The sequence below is a fragment of the Patella vulgata genome, chromosome 3 (assembly GCF_932274485.2).
Source record: "Patella vulgata chromosome 3, xgPatVulg1.2, whole genome shotgun sequence".
NCBI lineage: Eukaryota > Metazoa > Mollusca > Gastropoda > Patellidae > Patella > Patella vulgata.
In genome coordinates this window covers 38,852,185-38,869,486 of record NC_065881.2, presented here as the reverse complement: position 1 = coordinate 38,869,486, position 17,302 = coordinate 38,852,185, and the positions used below count along the sequence as shown (strand labels likewise).

At 34.3% G+C, this 17,302-nt stretch overlaps 1 protein-coding gene across 1 annotated transcript; it reads right to left on the bottom strand.

Annotated features, from left to right (window-relative positions):
* Positions 1 to 529: 529 nt before the first annotated feature.
* LOC126815535 (glutamyl aminopeptidase) lies at positions 530 to 16,045 on the bottom strand. Its single transcript, XM_050541223.1, has 17 exons — positions 16,027 to 16,045; positions 15,810 to 15,923; positions 15,315 to 15,449; positions 15,060 to 15,125; positions 13,377 to 13,442; positions 12,138 to 12,301; positions 11,075 to 11,157; positions 10,706 to 10,827; positions 8,056 to 8,111; positions 7,703 to 7,850; positions 6,712 to 6,785; positions 4,553 to 4,657; positions 3,240 to 3,407; positions 2,372 to 2,512; positions 1,617 to 1,689; positions 1,338 to 1,411; positions 530 to 787 (listed from the first exon to the last, which is right to left on the bottom strand). The coding sequence occupies exons 2-17, from the start codon at positions 15,909 to 15,911 to the stop codon at positions 697 to 699; spliced, it is 1,668 nt and encodes a 555-aa protein (XP_050397180.1). The 5' UTR covers positions 15,912 to 15,923; positions 16,027 to 16,045; the 3' UTR covers positions 530 to 696.
* Positions 16,046 to 17,302: the final 1,257 nt, after the last annotated feature.

Sequence of the window (17,302 nt, the reverse complement as noted above, 5' to 3'; positions counted from 1 at the left end):
GATATTCGTCATTATTTATTGAGATAAAACAGGTAACAGTAAATTAAAATTAAATATTTTAAATTTGTCATCCAACAAAGCAGAAATTCTGTGGTGTCCCATGATGTCCTAAACATGTGCTTAGTTTGTTTAATGTTTACTCCAGCCTTGGAGCTAATGATGACGAAATTTCGCGCAGACATCAGCGTTTTCACCTACTCTTCATCCTATAACAACTGCCAAATGTGTTCAAGAAACATCAGTTTACGTCCTATCCAAACAACTAGACGCTGATCTTTGCCTGGTATATTGTCCTGCACTAATGACCAGAGGAAACCAGAATGGAAAATCTCTAGGAATCTTCTTGGCAAGAACCGAGATCGAACCCGGATTCTCCAGGTTAGTGAGAGCCCTTATCAGTGAGTCACTAAACCAAATGAAGTCAGCAAATTATCTTGCAGTGGTCGATCAGATATGGGAAAATATATAAAAAAGGGTAGACCTCATAAATGACAATGATTGCATTCACCAAAGGAAAAAAACACGTAGCTATAACAGACAAATTTTATTCCAACATAAATATTAATAAGGATAATAAAATGTACTAATATAACGATAACATAGAATTTATAATAGTTTTTAACATTAATTTATAGAAAATGAGTATACATGATGAAAAAAGTTTGGGTTGATCAAATTAACTGAATATTACAAATGTCATTGGTTATCTGCCCTGGACAGGTTAACACGGTTATCCAGCCATTCTGTAGTTTTAGCATAGTTGTTCTTCATCCATTTAATGTTAGCTCTGAAATTTGAAAATAAAACTACTCTAAAAAAAGAAATAGGTGTGTGGTAGGGTATGATGTAAAGCTCTTCCCTTAAACTGTCAATATGTTGTGTCTTTGTCAAATATTTATCCACCTTTACATCAACTCCACTGGCTGAAAGGGATGCCAGATGATAGTAGGAGGCCCACCCATATTGGCTACAATCTGTTTTATCCTGTTCCATCCCTACATTTCAAATGGCAATCTGTGAAACTTTGACTATGAGATATTTGGACTATAGTAAAGGAGTGGCCTAGAAAGTAAATGTCACGTAATCCTAGATAATCCGCAGTGTATAATCATTCGCAAATTACAAAACAAAACACGTACAAATGCTAATATTGGCTACCTCTTACCAAGGCCTGACCAAAGTATTTATTTCAGTAACTCTCAGCTGGATAGAAGCAACGGAAAATTTGTTCTTGGTTGAACGCGATTAACCAGTATCGTAAATTATTTTTCGTGACAGTTTTATAGTTATCGACACAATGCCTATTACCTCTTCTTAAAAAAATGTTATACTAATACCTAATAAGGGCCAATGTGTTCGCTGCGGCTTTAGAAGCTGACTTTGGCGGCTGTTCTGCTATTAATGTCTCCAACTACAATTGAAAAATACAAATAAAACATGTTTTAATTTTTGTATTATCTCTTCAACAAATCATTATCCAAAATCATCTGAATAACACCTATTTTTGGGCGAGCATTGTTATGAATGCTCTACAGACATACTGTAATGTTAGCAAAAACATATGAATATTATTTAGTCAAAAAAATTATTCGAAATTCATGAATTTATATACCGACCTGTTTTAAGGTGTATTCAGAATTTACAAATGGTGTCACCTCCGTAATTATTTCAGGCATATCATTAGCGAACCTAGAATTAAACAACCAACATAAAATATCTTAAACACAAACAGTAAACGAAATAGAAGAGTGCATTGAAAGAGGTGTTAAATACTCATTGCCCATACTATTCCAATGTCACAGTTTATACAATAGCCTTATTTCACGTCAGCCCGGAGCTTGAATGAAACCTATAAAATACGCATCTATTTAGTTTTCTGTTTTCATGTGTATTATATAAGAGTCACATGTACCGTTTTTCTCTACTTTCTATTTGTCTTTATGACACAATTAATTTTGTATTATTTCTGACAATTCCTCCTATAATTACACCCCTCACCTTTACCTTACGAAACTCTGTTAACACCTTTTGAGTAACAATCACCGTGAGTTCTTTTTTTTTTTTAATCGATTACCGATAATTTCTTCCCAGACTTACACCACTTGAGTGACAAAACCCTGTTATAAACTTTATGTTACAGTAATAGTCAGTTTCTCAAAAAAAAGACCTCTATTGATTATCAACGATTTCTGACAATTACTCCAAGAGTTACCCCCCCCCACCCCTTACAAAACCATGTTAACATTAATATCATGGATAGCACGGACGGTTTTGCCGTCTGTTACCGTATTACTAGCTGGGGGCAATCCGTATTCTCATTCGGACGCATTATTTTTTTTTTCAATAGACCAGTTATTAGGGTTTGTTTTACCTTCTATTAAGATCGTTCCACCGACTCATCAAAAATTCTAAGGCAACCATTCTTGATAAAGGATTTTTAACATAATAACTAAACACGAGACGAACATCCTGGAGGTTTATTTTTTCTGGATCAAATACCCAGTTGATGTATCTATATATTATAAAATAGAAAACAATATAGAACAATAGACACATTCTTTAATGTGAACCTTTAGAGCCCATATTTAAAGGTACAACAAACCAAAATATTTATTTTTTTAAAAGCCATAAATGTGCATTAATACCACCTAGTTAAGCAAATGGAAGCTTGAAAAATATAAAGAATGGACTACTTTCGCACGGGACCGGGTGTGCCTCATACTCCTCGCAGTATTTCGTTTGATTAGACCTAAGGAGTTTCTTGGGCCATTGCTTCAGGAATATTGGTGTGCTTGCCCTTTCTACTACACTTGATTTGATGCAATTTCTCGTTTGAAGAGTTCATACATCGAACACATTGATATTAGTTTTATAGAGGGTTTGGTGTAATATACAAATTACATTGGATTCCTGTCTTTGCCTAACGACTGCAGCTGCCTGGATTATTTTTTATAGGCTTGTTTTGGGCGAGTATAGAAACATTATTCCTGGCATACTAATTGTAACTCGACTAATGGTTCCATCTCTGGAAATTCTGCAATCTTATTTCATTTCGTATTTTAAAGTTCAAAATTTCGCTTTACTTAGGCTTTATTTAATGTAATCGAAAATATAAAAACGAAACTAAATATAGATTTGTATTTATGAGAGTTATTCTGTTGCTATAACTTCACATTTCTCATACAAGACAAAATCAATGTGGTCTGGGCTACTTGTTTCCAAATTAATGTTGTTCCTACCGCCACAGTAACCAAGGTTTCTGTGTTTGAGCAAGCGCTTCCATCATCATAGCTCTTTCTGAAGCTACATTAGTATTCTGACTTCTAGTCCAAACAAAGTCCCATTCTTCCACGCCGCCTTCCCTGACGCCCACAGAATATATTATCATAGCAAAATCTGTTGGTAATCTGAAACATGATAATTGTATTTTGAAATGGCTTAGTGATTTTCATACGAAGATGACGTGTACGCAATCTGATTAAAATACAGATCTATATTTCGTTTCGTTTTTTTATACTTTCGATGGCCTACACTACGTGAAGATGTGGCCGGTTGTATTGGAAGATCGTGTCAGGGGTCGTGCGAATGGCTTTATACCCTATGACACCAGACTTTGATTAATCTATCAGCGTTGACGTTTCTAGTGGTTTACCCACAGTTCCGTGTATCAAACGCCAAGAACTCGCCGTAACAGACCGTTTCATTGGCTAATCCCTCACTTCAGCCAGGATGGCGGTAATATAACAACTCTTCTAGATCCTAGTGTAGTAAAGACAAGTAAAACGAAATTTTGAACTATAAAAAACGAAACGAAATAGGATCTGTGTTTTAATCAGATTGACGTGTACATCTCCAGTCAAAATAAAAAATACCATCGTAAGATATGTTCAAAGATCTGGCGCCGAAAACGTCCACTACCGAAGAAGAGGCCGGCCTACACAGTTGAATAATATCCGACTGTTTGTCGGAGATTATGAGTCGTGTGCAATCTAACTGAAATTTGACCTTAAGGTAAAATTTGGAGATTTGGCTGAACACATTTGCAATATGCGGTTTTGGCGGGATTGGTTACCGAGTGTAGACTTAGGAAGTGCAATATTGGTGATTAAATCTGATTTTTAAACATGTGCTTTTTTGTTGGCGATTTTGAGCCATTTTGGAATATTGGATTATAATTCAAATTGAACATTAGTTCGATGCGGTGTTGGTGTAGTCGCTTGTCGAGTGACCTAACGCGAGCGCTTTATATCATCAGAGCCGTCAATGAGTCAAATGACGTTGCTTTTACATGGCGAAGACCCATGTACGCAAACTCATCACTGAAATAAAGATTAAAACATACTGTTAATAACCTAGTTTGGGTTGTTTGGACGTTAAACTCTATGTCTACAGCAAGGATTATTTATCGCCGACAGGGGAGCCGCGGTGACTTAGTGCGTATGCCCCTGTAAAGAAAGCTTCTGTTCGAACTCGGTGTCAGCGTGTCACTTTTAAGTCAGTCGTATTCCTGATACTCATCGTTCCATGATGTTTTCAAGATTTCTCTACTTACTTTGTACTGAACTTTTTCCACGCATTAAACATAGATTTGGCATAAATAACAGTTTTCTCTACACCAACTTCACATGCCATCGTCATAATAATTTGACGTAAATATCTGAAATATTATATAAAACTCAATTCAAATTCAAGTAATTAAATGTCCTTATTTTGCCGTAAGGCGCTTCCGGTATCATATAATACTTCGTAAATCTACGATATGTAGGCTAATAATAATAAACAGCCAAATTAATGGTATCAGTTTATGGACAAATTATTGACAATGCGATATTTTAAACTTATCACGACCAACTTATTATTGATGGTTTAATTATAAATCAGCGTTTTTCCAAACCATGTTAGTTCAAACCAAACAAAATTCTAGTCAAATTTTAAACCAGCTGCTGCCAGGCAGGATACGCCCACAATTTGCAGGAGATGGATAGAGAACAAGCTGTAAACAAACGTGATTTTTTGTACAATCAGGGGCAATAATCCAGAAAGTTATGGTCTGAAATGTTCAAATATCAAAAGTGACTGAGATCTTTGGGATATAAAGATATGTTTTAAGTTTCAACAAAATCGGATAAAAATTGTGACCTCTAGAGGGTCCACAACCGTCGTATTACACATTTTTACACAATCTGAGTCGAATTCAACCTTCATTATGGTGGAGTGGTGATATATTTAAACGGTGTTTAAAATCGGAAAAAAATTGTGACATCTAGAGAATCTGCAAGCTAAAAATGCGATTTTTCGAACAATCAGGGGCCATGATCCAGGAAGTTACGTTCGGATATGCGCGATTATCAAAAGGAACCAAGATCTTAGTGTGTAACGGTGATATATTGACACGTTTTTTTTTTTAAAAATCGGATAAAAATTGTGACCTCTAAATTTTGTACAATCAATTCCCATAATTCAGGAAGTTACGGTCCGATATGCGCAAATATCGAAAGGGACCAAGATCTTGGGGTTATAAACATGCATGTCAAGTATCATCAAAATCGGATCAAAATAGTGACCTCTAAAGGGTCCAAAACCTTGATATACCACATATTTACACCATTTGCGTTAGGAGCCGCCATTTTGTCTGTCAGTTTTGGTCCGATTTTCATGAAATTTGAACTCAACCATCATTATGGTGTAACGGTGATATATTCACACTGGTTTTTTTTTAATCGGGTAATAATTGTTACGGTCCGTCATTAAGGTGTAATGGTGGAACATTCAGACGTTTTTTTTTTAAATCGGAATAAAATTGTGACCACAACCTTGATATACCACATATTTACACCATTTGCGTTAGGGGCTTCCATTTTGTCTGTCAGTTTTGGTCCGATTTTCACGAAATTCGAATTCAACCATCATTATGGTGTAACGGTGATATATTCACACGGGTTTTTTTTTAAATCGGGTAATAACTGTGACCTCTAGAGGGACCACAAGCTAAAAAAAACGTGATTTTTCGTAAAATCAGGGGCACATAATTCAGGAAGTTACGGTCCGATATGCGCGAATATCGAAAGGAACCAAGATCTTTGGGTTATAAACTTACATTTCAAATTTCAACAAAATCAGATAAACATTGTGACCTCTATACGGTCCAAGAGCTAAAAACGAGATTTTTCGTACAATCAGGGGCCATAATCCATGAAGTTACGGTCCGATACATGCCAATATCGAAAGGATCCGAGATCTTAGGGAGATAAACCTATATTTCAAGTTTCGTTGAAATCGAATAAAAATTGTGACCTGTAGAGGCGACGACAATATACTTCACATGAAAATGTGGGCGTATAAAAACTCAATAGTTCGTAAAAGTACCGATAATTGGGTAATTTAAATAGACAGCGACAGATGACATCATTGTGCGTGTCTAAACTATCATCTTCACCCGCGATAGACACACACTGTTTTGTCAAGGCAACGTATTTCCCGAAATAGTAATGAAATGAAATGGGGATTAACAGTCTTGTTCTAGTCTATCTGGCCTAACGAAGACGGGGGTTCTCGACTGTTTGATACAGCGAATTTGTATAGTACAAAAATCTAAGGTCATGCGTACAGAATGTCAGTAAATATAAGTACAGACAGTATTTAATGAAATCGAACTAGAAAAGAATAAACACACTGACAATATGAAGAGTAATGTATTAATTGTATACTGACCTTTTAGGTAAATTACCTGTATCAGAAGCACCAACTCTTTCAAATACTGGATCAACCAAATTACTTAAATATTTCTACAAATAAATCAATACATCAAATTTTTAATACAAGATCAACTAGTGTTATAGAGGGCTAACGCCTGCCATTTAGAGCACAAAGTCTATCATCAACATACACGTCGGGTGTTCCATCCCCCGTAACTTTCCTCCTGGTTCTACGGTCAGCTCCCATTGTTATAGACCCCTAAGCATAAATAAATTATATGATAGTCCAAAGATTACTTTGTTTGTGCCCGTCTTCATTAGCCCAGTTCGGAGCAGAACAGTAGGACGTTAATACCCTTTTCATTTCACTTCTTTCTCGTTTGTGTTGAAGTGGGCGTCAAACCGAATCTCGGCATCGACTATAACAACTATGTACCCTATATGTATTGAATACTGAAGCGTTTCTTTATTGAATTTAAGAGTTTAGACTACTTTTTTTTTATACATTTCACAGATGTGGTTACTTGTATAGTTGAATTTTACTACATATGCTTACATTCGTATTTCGTGTAGCATATAGCAGATCATGACTCATGCTGTCATTACACAATGGGTTCTTTGGGTTGTATTCCTATTTGTTTTCAAATTTGAGTAAGGTCTGTGTCACTACAGACCCGGGACTGTACAGCGCAGTGGACGCTTACGGCTAGCCCCCGGATCCATTCACTTTTTTTGAATTGTCTGTATGTTTGTGTTTTTCCTGAGTATGATGTCCTGTCCGTGTATTTGTTTTTGTGTAAATTTTGTGTGGTGCAGTCCCCCTGCACTTACTATTAATGTATATTATTACACGTCATGTACAGATGGATACAGTTCTGTGAGATGACATGTTTTGTGGTATGTTGGTGGCAACCTAGTAACGATAGCCACAAACTCCCTTCGTATACTAACCTACCTTTACCTTATACATAATTTTCTTATATTATGATACATTAAGATACACACACCTGTAATTTACCGTAAGCTGATGTATTAGCGATCATTCCACGTAGAAATTTAATAGAATCGAGAAAAGCTCTCCATGGTATATAACTTTGTTCTGATTTTAAATAAACAGTCATATTCAGTGCTATAGAATAATCTAATAAGTTCGCCCTGAAATATAAAAGTATATATTAGAAACTTTTATCACTATGAGAGAATCACATTTTAATAGTGGGCAGGTGGGGGGGGGGGGTCTTGTTTTAAAAGTATCACCGAAACCACCATCTATAATATAAACCAATAAAATGACGACAGAATGCACACAGATCGCTCAAAAATATTGGCAGTTTCCAAATCAACTAAAAGAAAATAATACCTGGCCAAAGCAAAGGCGTCCGCTATCAGTCCAGCTCTATTGGTTTCTAAAAATACCTGAAATAAAACCAGATCAATATAGTATAGTCCATTTTAACCCAGCTTGCTTATAAAAAAAATAACCACATGGTTATCCTTAAAGGAGCTAAACCTCTTAACTCAATATTATCCATAATATTCGAAATTAAAACATGAATTATAATTAATGTTGGTCCATTTCAATCAATATTGATGTTGCAATCTTACCATGAAAATATGAGATCCCAACATCCAATATTTAAGATACAATGGACATTTTAAAATCAGTACACGAGTAGTGTACTCTATGGTTTCGGGCAGCATTTATAATAAACAAAGAAACACAGGCCCTAAAAGACAATGGCTGATTCGCAACTGACAAAATAATAATTTTAAAAACTTAAACGACTGTCGTTCAGTTTGAGATCTTGACATATTTCACTGAACATAAGTGATTAGAATTTACAAAAGCAATTCCAAAAATTGAATGTAAATCACTTTATATACATTCACATTACATTATGTACTTTTAGACCCATTTCCGTCTACAAAAAGGTTCCAAAAAATAGAACTATACAACCTTTAAAACTTAAAGGTGTTGGTGAAATGCTGAACGTTTTGCATTTTAAAACAAGTATAGAAAGTGATGTTTACTGTTGCCACAGTTTGTGGTTGACTTATTTGAGGCAATGGCGTAACACCACCAGACGTTTTTTTCAATCAAATAAGAAATACGTACAAATGCGTTTTCACAGGAGAATATTATTTAAAAATATCTGGCCATTCGACAAAAGCTCATTTACCATCGCTAATAAATATAAATATATGTTGAAATTAGTTGTAAACTCATGTTCAAAATATTTAGTAACTGTTTGTATATTCAGATTAATGTCTAGTTATTTCAAAACCTCGCACATCAAAGCAAACACTCTTATTATAAAGGGGATTTTGTGTTAGATTTGAAAACGGATGTCACAATTGGTATGTTAATTTGCTATGTATAATTGTGACATGGTTTATTTCTGTGATTTAGGGTACCTAATTAATTTGGTACATGGTTAAAGGGAATATTTATTTCTTTTAAAGACATTTATTAAGGGTTCTACAGGTTTTGGTTAATAAAGTTTAATTATTTTCAATGTATATGCGGTTTTTTTTACAGAATGATTGTTGGTATGTTTTAGCAAGTTAGGTAACGAGGGTGTAAAGTAATGTGTCTGGATTGTGACGCATGTGCATGTGGTGCATAGTTTTGATTGGATATTTGAGTGACTAAAAGTTTCTTGGTGTAGGAATTAGAAAAGTTTGTCAGAGAGGTTTGAGATAAGTTACAGGATAGACATGGCTGTTTTCTCTAATTAGATCAGAAAATTTTTAAATGGCCAGACATGACTGTTTTTCAATATCTACAGTAACACCAATGACTGGCTTTGGATGCTTAGAACCTGGTAATTAAATACGATGTATTTAAATGTGATAAATCCGTTCCTTGATGAAATAACATTTAACCGGTAATGCCTAGGTGACCGATATTTCAATCCAGGGGTAACCTTGTGAATCATATTGTAGTTTAATCTTGGTGAACTTTGTGAATCATACGCCTTTGTAGTCTTGGTGAAGTATATTTCAATTTTGGTGAATTTTTAATACAACTAGTGAGTCTAGGCGATTCCGGAAAATAGATCTGTGACATGTGAAGGTTTTGTGATTTCCGAGAATTTGTGTTCGGGTTTAAAATGTTTTAAAAAACAACTTACGCGATTGGGATGGTGGAATTAAGACGGAGAATTAATCTGAATGCTTACCAGGAGGATTGATTGAATTAAAGGAACAGAGTATTAAATGCTGTAATGAACTGTAACTTTAAAGCATTTAATTTTTGTAAAAACCTCTAAAATTGTATATGTAAATTGATTGTTACAATATACACATTTAAAATAAATTAATTAGTTGTGTTGTTTGTTGGAAATTTGGAAAAGGGGGCAATTAAGTTAAAGAACCTGAGGTCACTTTGTGACAACGGAAAACCTCGAGTTAGTATGTAAGCCATGTTTAGATCAAGAGAAACAATGATTTATCCTATAAATGCAAGGTGGATGCGAATAACTCCTGGTTTAAGTGACCATTTTCTAACATATTGCAAAAGAAAATGAAATCAATTCCCATCAATGATCACAATACTATTAGAATCAGATAATCGAAAAAATATAATCAAGAAAAGTCTGTTGAAAAATTAACTTTTGCAGATTGGGAGACATGTTTTCAATATTGATGAGGCATGGAACATTTTTAAAAATACATTTTTGGATATTCTGTCGCACCGTTAAAAGAGGTTCGACTCAAACAGAGAACTGAATCATGGGTAGCACCGATCATTCTAGCTTTTATTTCCGAATGAGATGTCAGTCATGCATGTTTCAAAAAAACTCAAAATAAATTTGATTTAAAAAACTATTGTAAACTTAGAAATAAAACACAGCGATTCATTACAAAACAATATGCACATATTTGGGAAACAAATTAATTCAAAATAAAAACAACTAAAAAAAAACTTTGGAAAAGTGAAAAAGACGTGGGATATAGAAATAAGAAGAAAGATGGCTTTTTTTATAATTAAAATCCCTGTAACCTACCGTATGTTTTGTAACTAATTGTTCAGCTAATTTTTTCCACATTTCCGTCTCATAATTCACTCTATAAAAACCAGTGTAATCATAATTTCCTAACAACCAACCATCAGCCTTCGGTATAGTATCTACAATACGGAAAATACAGAAACATTTAGAAACTCACTTTACTATTCAACCTTTAAATTTTGAAAATATCTGGTCGTATCGGACCTAGACCTTTTGTAAGCCAGCCTTTGACCCGGGGCTTACTGACTAGCGTTAAAGGAACATATCTTAATGAATTAAATGTGTTACCTGTCAGCTATTAATATCAGACTAATCAGCTATTTACATTATTGGCGTATCTCGACATGGAATAATTTATTCACTTACTTGATCCTAAGTTCAGCCATGCAGTTTTTTTATGTGTTGGGTTATTTTCAGTCACATAAGTAAAGGGAATGTACCATTTATATCTACAATATAGATACATACAGTATTAAAGATAGGTTGTCAGGCAACGAAACATACGCCCAAAGCAGCTAATTCGTCCGGGCAGTCAACAAGAGTTGTCGCATATTTTTACTTTTTTCGGCAATGAACCATTTATAATACACTAAAATCTGATTAAGAGTAACAACTCATTAAGTAATTATCAGAAAACCATTAGATTTTGTTTGGTTTTTATAAAATTCTGTCCCATGCTAACGTTAAGTACACGAAACTTTTAATATCAAGGATTTAGCTGTTCACGTTATAAAAAGTCATTGAAAATCAATATACTTGTTCGTCTCAAGATCAAGTAAAGTCATTGAAAATCAATATACGTGTTCGTCTCAAGATAGGGGGGTTGGATGGCTGAATGGTTAGCGTGCGCGCGCTGTATCATAAAGTCTGTCATTGAGTCGACTAACGTGGTTTCGAATCTCCGGTTGTACGTGACAAGGAGTAGGGTCGCCTGTCCAACCTCGTGGGTTTTCTCCGGGTCCTCCGGTTTCCTCCCACTGCTATAGACCCCTACGCGCAAGCGAATTATGTAAATAAAATTTTAAAAAAAAGAAAAAAAAAGCATATGTTAGTCCCGAAATTACCTAGTTTGTGTCGAGTGGAGGTTAAACCCCATTTCTCTCTCTCTCTCGTCTCAAGATCTTAAACTCTGTGTATCAATCTGAAGTCAATCGGATAGTAACTTTAGCCTCTAGAGCGTCCACAAGCAATTGTGGACGCTGGACGGACGGACGGGGGCGACGACAATAAATATACGACCACATTTCAATGTGGGCGTATAAAAAGACATTAATTGCGATTACCATCTCGCAAACACAATATTGAAGTCGTACACTAGGCAGACAATAAAGCCCCATACGAATTATTTGAATTGTTTGAGGAAGGCGATGAATTGAACAGAAGTTTATTAATCAGAGGTATAGTCTAAATATTTAAAATAAACACATACCCAAGCGGGTTATCGTCATTTTCTGTGCCTTCATCACTTATAAGAAATCTTTTCTGTTGTAAGGTAAAAACGCCTTCAGTAAGAAGTACGTTAACTACAGGGTAACCCATCTGACGAGTCCATGTATCCATGATCGGTTTTATTACGAACGTGTTGTTTACTGCCTACAAAAACAATTGAAAACATCCCCCCGTCAATACTTACCGTTTATTATTGATTATACAAAACACTTCGAAACAATTTTTAAAAAAAACTCCGACGATAATTTGTCTTTCTAGAACGCCAACAATTAAAGGAGGCGGGTAAAGTTAATTTAGAAATACGTGAAATAATCTATTCAAATTTCAAGAAGATGCTATAATAATAATTGTGTTGAAAAATCAAATAAACAAAATGTAACTCCGGAATAGAAGGTCGTAGAACTGTGAATATAGACAAGGTTCATCCTCTTATGACAACAACGTTGACTATCAATCGTGTTCGTCCTCTTATGAGCCCAAATCCTTTCACACCAAATTTGGGAAAAAAATTGTTCGTTAAAAACTGTAGCTGCTATCGAGGCCACAAGACTTTCAGTAAAAGGGGATAAAACCGGAAGGGGAGATCGTAAAATAGTAGATATCGACATGATTATTCCACCCATGATCACAATGCTTCACACCAAATTTGAAAGAAATCTGTAAACATTATAGCCTCTATTGCGCCTCACAAGGTTATCGGCAAAGGACATTGAGGTGTGAGGTGTGTGTGTGTGTGTGTGTGGGGGGGGGGGGGTAACTCCAGAACGGAAATGTGCGGAATGCTGAATATCGATAGGGTTCGTACTCTCATGACACTAAGTCTCAATACAATCAGTTAAAAGATGTAGCATAACACGCCCACACCCATTTAAATAACAAAATAAGGTTTAGCGCCCTACTTTCCTGCAATTAATATAATGTAAGCATGCTTGTGTCTTGTAGCAAGGCCGTGTTATTTGACTCTTAAAGATTCCTCCTTTATACCGTCTAAGGAGACTTAACCATGTTATAAATTTTATTCCATTGTCCATACAAAACATCATCTTTGGTTTTACATAATGGCGTGGAGAAATTTAATACAATGAACCCATTCAATCTTAGACAAGTGCATAAACTACACAATGGTTATGGCTTAAGGAGACTTAGAGACTTAAAACTATCTACTCTCAGAAATAAAAAGCCCCCCCCCCCTCTCTCTCTCTCTCTCTCTCTCTATTACCTCAGTAAAGGTTTGCCACAACTGATCTCTAGCTGCATTTTTAAACTTATATCTCTTGACATACATCTGAAGACAAAAAAATATAAAATTCTATTCATCCGATTCTTTAACATTTGCACCCACAAGGTTCTAGAGAAAGAGAAAATTTAGCCTCGAGTAATCCACACTGATTAGCTGCTGAATGTGATATTTTTCCAGGAAAGTGTTGGACCACTCTCTTTTTCTTCATGTAAAATGGATATGATATTCCAGACAATAAAACTCTATTAAACCTACATCACAGATGACCCCAAAGAATAATGATACTGTTAGATTCAAACCTGGATCCTCCCAAATTACAGTAAAATACACAAATTAACCATAGAACTAAATTTAACACACGATCAAAGCCCGAATACGTCAGAATAAAGGTTGAACATAGAGTTTAATACCATACACAATCAATATTATATTTTCTGCCAAGAAATTTTCAAATCGACCAATTCTAAAAGTATTGGCAATTTAAAATTTACATTGGTTTCTATTAATTTTAAACCTCAATCTTTATGCATCTTCGTTAAATAGAATAATTTATATTGGTTTTTATTGATTGAAAACTCCCCTCTTTATGCATCTTCGTTAAAAAAAATAATAATAATTTTGTGCTATCTTTTTTTATATAATCCAGCCCCTGCATTCTTCATGAAAGTTATTTAAAATGTGATGTGAATTTATGGCATAGGATAGTACATATTTATGTTTCACTCTCTAGGTATCTATGAAAGATTTTGCCTTTAATCTTGTGGATATCACCTAGATCCAGGATAATCACCAATCCTAGAATTTTACCTTGTTTATGTCAGCAATTTCATCCCCAAACTATTTTAGCTGGCAACATGCAATGAGCCATTAATTAAGATTCTAATGAAGATCATTGACATTAAAGCATTCGTATACTTCTAATGTATTTCTAATGAATCATTAAATGTACATTTGAATATGTCATTGATAAAATGATTAGTCAGAGCCATCTATGCTGAAAATAAATGCAAATGCACAATATTCTAAAACCTATCATATCTAAATAAATGTAAAGACATGTATTAGCTGGATATTCCTTCAAATAAACCACAATATTTGAAATTTACAGCAATAATGTATACACGTGTATTTATACAAAACTTGGTATGCAACGAATATATACACGAATTAGAAAAGTGGAAATCTTGAAATATAAAAGAGTACTTCTTACAAATCATTATTAAAAAATATGTACCTAGACCTCAACTTCATCTGTTTTCATGTTTACTTAAAAACACTAAATATAAACGAGCATCTGTCACTGTGGATACTTTTCTTAATGTTTCGGAAATGGTAGCAGTCAACAAGGGATAGTTTGGGCATTTAACGGTGAAAACTACTATTTAATGTATAGTAGAGTAAATAGATTAGCATGAGGGCCCAGAAGTTATTTCTGCGTCAAGGGCAATAATTCAAAGTATTGGCGATTTTTTTTTTCCAAACTCAAACTCATCTGAGATCTTATGGATATAAGCCACATACCACGATGTTTCATTAGCATTTAGACTCCTTTATCGCGGTAATAGGAAAGTGTGGACGGACGGACTTACACAATTGACAGGGTGACCATAATATAGGTTAACATTAAATGTGGGCGAATAAAAAGCCAAAACGTAGTTTTACCTGAAGCCCCATTCTAAAATTATCTAATCCTATAAAGCTACCCATCATTCTTAGAATAGCCATACCCTACAATAAAGATAAATAAAATAAACTATCTAAAGGTAAGACGAGGACTTAAATCCTCCATTGAAGGTTTAAGAAAACAGTTCACATAATAGGAACTAGAATGAGCAAATACCGGGAATTTTTATTGAAAAAGCACACCTTAGTTGACACACACTGTTCACTTTTTTTTCTAAAATTAAGACCGTATACCTTGTTATATGAAATTATATCAAAAAATTGTGGAATATCATTAGGGTCTTTGACTTCCGTAGATACAGGATGTGACGTAGACAGCGCATCTTTATCCATAACTGGGAACATGTCTTCTACGACTTGTGTGGCAAACTAAGAAAAGAAACAAAAGCGTTAACATTTTATTTAATATAAATTGTAACCTGCCATAATGAAGATCTTTGAATTAAATGGAAATACGTATATTTCAGAGGCTTCGATTTTATAAATAAAGGATAATTTGGAATCTGGATTTTAGAAGCCAAAGCTTTCTGGTAGTCTAAAGTGAATATCCACCAGCAAAGTTATTTATAGTTGCCTTTCAGTTGATAAGATCTTTAAAGCCGTGGTTCTAATTTGTTCTAATATTTAAACAAAATATTTAAAATGTGGCAGTGCGTATATTAATAGCTGCTAATAATTTTATTCCAGGTTAAAGTTGCCTTCATGTAAAATAAAAACACCTTTAATTACCACATTCCATTCAGGGTAAATCGCGTTCATACCAAAATACATAAGTATACTGGCAAATCCTTCATTTAACCATAAATCATCCCACCATTTCATTGTTACCATATTACCAAACCACTGAAAGTAAAATTATATCATCTGATGCCATCTCTCACTTGAGTAGTTCACATACCTAATAAACCCCGAAAGACAATATTCATATTATTACATTTATACTTACAACAAGCACAACAAAAGTGTGTTCTCTATATGAACTCCTCATATCGGGTGTAAGTCAACGGGCCTGGTGTGGGATATGATTGGACATAGAATATGGTTAAACAGTCAGGAAAAAAATATACAAAAAAAAAACAAAAAAAACCAAAAAAAAATAGATTTAAAATAGTCACAAAAAAAACCGTGTCAATCGTGATACGTCACAAAAATACAGAAACCGATAAAATGAGGTACAACAAAGGTGGTTTGTTGATTGCGTTTACACCGACGTTAGTTAATGTGAAATAAAACGATGCAACTATGAGACATGCCAAACCACTATTCAACATACAACCACAGCATGAATTAATCCTTTATACCCAAACCCGAAAACATCCAAAGATTTCCACCCCTCTCTACCACCCCGAATGTGTAAGAAACTGAAAACATTTCGTAACGTATAAAGCAAAGATTTTCGTCTACTATAATAGAAAAAAAAGCCACTCAATTTTAATAAACTATAAAAAAAAAATAACGACTTTTACCACCCCACAAAACAAAAGTGTCGTTCACTATAAAACTGTTTATCGACTATACAAAACCGTCCTTAACTATAAAGTTGTTTATCGACTATACAAAACCGTCGTTCACTATAAAGTTGTTTACCAACTATACAAAACACAGATTTAATCAATTTTACAAAATACTGCATCCACTGCACACAAGAAAGCTTGTGACCTAGTTTCGTTCAAAAAATAATCCTTTTACATAATCCTGGAAAAGTTAGCCAGAAGATTGTATAGTACAGATAGATACAATATATTACAGGCTTTAAGGTAAAAAAAATCCTTAGCACACTTTCCAACATTGTCACGTAATGTAAAAATCAGTCTTAATATGACATGTAATTCTCCTCTGGTGATTATTCCTACTCATGTTTCTTCCTCATGTATAAGGCTTTATAGAAATTCTTCATTCTCGTCAAATTTACTATCATCAAATATCGACATAGCAAAAACAGACATATCAATAGCAACATGAATTATTAATTTACTATAGAAACAATATCAAATTCTATTGTAAATAATTATAAGTTCGTTAACTTGCGTTCAATAAACTTGGTTTCAATTTCTAACAGCAAATTTACTGCCAAATCTCTTATCAATTAACTATGGAAAACGCGGCTCGTTTTTCATTTCATTATTATCAGGGCAAAAAAGGCAAAAACAGAAGAATTCTCTAGCCACCTGTTGCTTAATATACTTCAAAATGATATTATGCTATATGGTATTATAGCGCAA